The sequence below is a fragment of the Loa loa genome (genome assembly GCF_000183805.2).
Source record: "Loa loa unplaced genomic scaffold supercont3.79, whole genome shotgun sequence".
NCBI lineage: Eukaryota > Metazoa > Nematoda > Chromadorea > Rhabditida > Onchocercidae > Loa > Loa loa.
Window position 1 is genome coordinate 121,637 of NW_018108259.1, and position 2,537 is coordinate 124,173.

General features: G+C 28.6%; 1 protein-coding gene across 1 annotated transcript; it reads left to right on the forward strand.

The window, feature by feature from the left end:
- Positions 1–659: 659 nt before the first annotated feature.
- On the forward strand, positions 660–866 carry LOAG_14536 (hypothetical protein; the record flags this gene model as incomplete). Its single annotated transcript, XM_003150031.2, has 1 exon — positions 660–866. The coding sequence occupies one exon, from the start codon at positions 660–662 to the stop codon at positions 864–866; it is 207 nt and encodes a 68-aa protein (XP_003150079.2).
- Between the last annotated feature and the right edge of the window lie 1,671 nt (positions 867–2,537).

Below are 2,537 nucleotides of genomic sequence, written 5' to 3' on the forward strand. Positions count from 1 at the left end.
TTAAATCAAAAAAAAAAAAAAAAAAAAAAACAGAAAAAATGTCCGGGGAAAAAAAACAAACTGTAAAATATCCTGTTGAGATCAAAACAAATAAGCTGACCCAAATTTTTGACACAAATTTGATGCATATAACTGAAGACGATGTACGTATTGATACATTGGAATGTATCATCTGTAAAAAAAAATTACTACGAATAGGATAAGACATAACATTTCTAACATACCTTGTTCTATTTTTTTTTTCAACTAGTTAATCATTTACACTATTTACACAAACCACCTATATCTTATAAGTCTTTAAATATATTTGACACAAATTTGTTGCATATAACTGAGAATAAGCACAAAGCATAAAGTAACAATAAAAGAAGTTATATATATGGGAGACAGCGAAAAGAATATCTTCCCTTCTATGTTATCAATTCTTATCAGATCATATCACTAGTATATACTATCGTTTTAGACTAGAAATCATTGAAGATAAACAATGATCTATGAATATTGTAGCATAACTTCGTTTTTTTTCCTTTTGCAAATATAAAAAATGATCGTTTTTTGTTTTTGGAGTGAAGAAAAGCTTGAGTAAATATTACTCATTTATGACGGAACATTGATAGAGAAACATTAAATAGTAAATATGGAACGAAATAATAGTGGAGATGAATTGTAAAAGGCAACGGCGACGATCATCATTATCATGTTGTCATCGTAATCAACATATTGTCATCGTAATCATTATCACCAACTATACTAATAAATCATCATTACCATGGCTGTCTTCATCATCGTCACAGTCATTATCATTACTATCATCATTATCACCATCGTTATATCACTGTTTCGTCATCATTATCAGCGAAACATAAGACAAAAAGAAAAAAGAAAGTAAGAATGTGTATGCGGTAGTGACGATGACAAAAGGTACATAATGATTGTTACAAGCTTTGACAAACAATCAATGACTACAGTTTGTAATACCTCATTTCTTCCAAATATGTCGCCCAATCTCACATCCATTTTTCTACAACTTCCACTCTTCTCCCTTTCCCTCTCCTTTTTTTTCCTCTTACTCCCTCCTTTTATTGTCATTCATTATTATCATTATCGTAATGTCTCATCATCCTCTGCTGTGCAACATTTTCTAAGTTTTCGGAAACATATAGCAAACAATGCTGAAGCGATGAATGGTGTAAGGTCACGATGTTAGGAAATGTCATCCTCTCTAGAGCTGTCAATTCTCATCCAACCAAAGTAAGCATAACTTACTAAGCAACCATTCAAACCAACACAGCAATCATCAACGCTGTGTTACTATCAATACCATATTATCATCAACAATAATAATTATACAGATGCTAATAAGATTATATCATCAAATAGAAAAGAAAACAGGAATAGTTAAAATACGAAATAACTAGAGGAAATACAAAGGTATGACATCAGAGTATAGTAGATATATTTCATAGTAGTAAACCAGTTGTCATTGGCTCAAATATGGTTAAGGTTGATTGTTGATAGATTAAATCGATGAATGGCATCGTTTTTGACAGAAAAAAGACGAAAAATTTGTAGGCATGTACAACATGTATATATGTATGTCCTTGTCAATACAACCAACTACCTTTAATGAAATATACGTGAACAAGAGGACATTCCAATGACAAGCCATATATATATATATATATATATATATATATGCATACTATATCATAGATTGCTATGAGTAATGTACGATGACGATATCTTTAATAGGCATTATCATCGTCCATTTTCTCACAAATACCATTGCGCATTTGTATTCAACTATCTACCGATAGCGTAATTAAGGCACAAATAAAAAAAAATGAAAGATTATGATCATAGTAGGAAAAGATATTTGAAAAATTATCAACAAAAAAAAAGACAGTCAAGCAAGAAAATTCAACTATATACTCACAATTTATACACTTTTTCTTCTCAATTTCAATAGTTCATAATGTGACGTAAACGAGAAAGGAAGAGAGAAGGAAAAAAAAAGTAAAATTCAATGAATACCAACAAGTACCAATAGATATATAATATAGCAATAACATGTTGTTGATATTTTGCTATCATCTATGTAATTATTACAATTGATTTATTATGACTCATAGTCTTACATATGGAAATATGGTGGAATAAATAGACAATAAAAGATAACATACAAAAAGCATATATTTTGAACTATTTCGTCAGTACAATTATTGATGATAATGCTAATATAGTAACAATAATAACGCAATAATCATAAAATCAAATTTTAATTCAAGAAAAGAATGCAATTAATCTTCATATATATATATATATATACATATATATATATATATATGTATGTACCAGTTATATATCCTTCCTTTTTCTACTTCCCATTTCTTCCTCACCATACAATCATATTTCCACTTTTAGAATTTAATAATATATGAATGAAAAGAAATATACGCATTATTTGATGGTAATAATGATATAACAGCAAAGCAAAACAAAACAACAACAGCAACATCAACAATAACAATAACAAT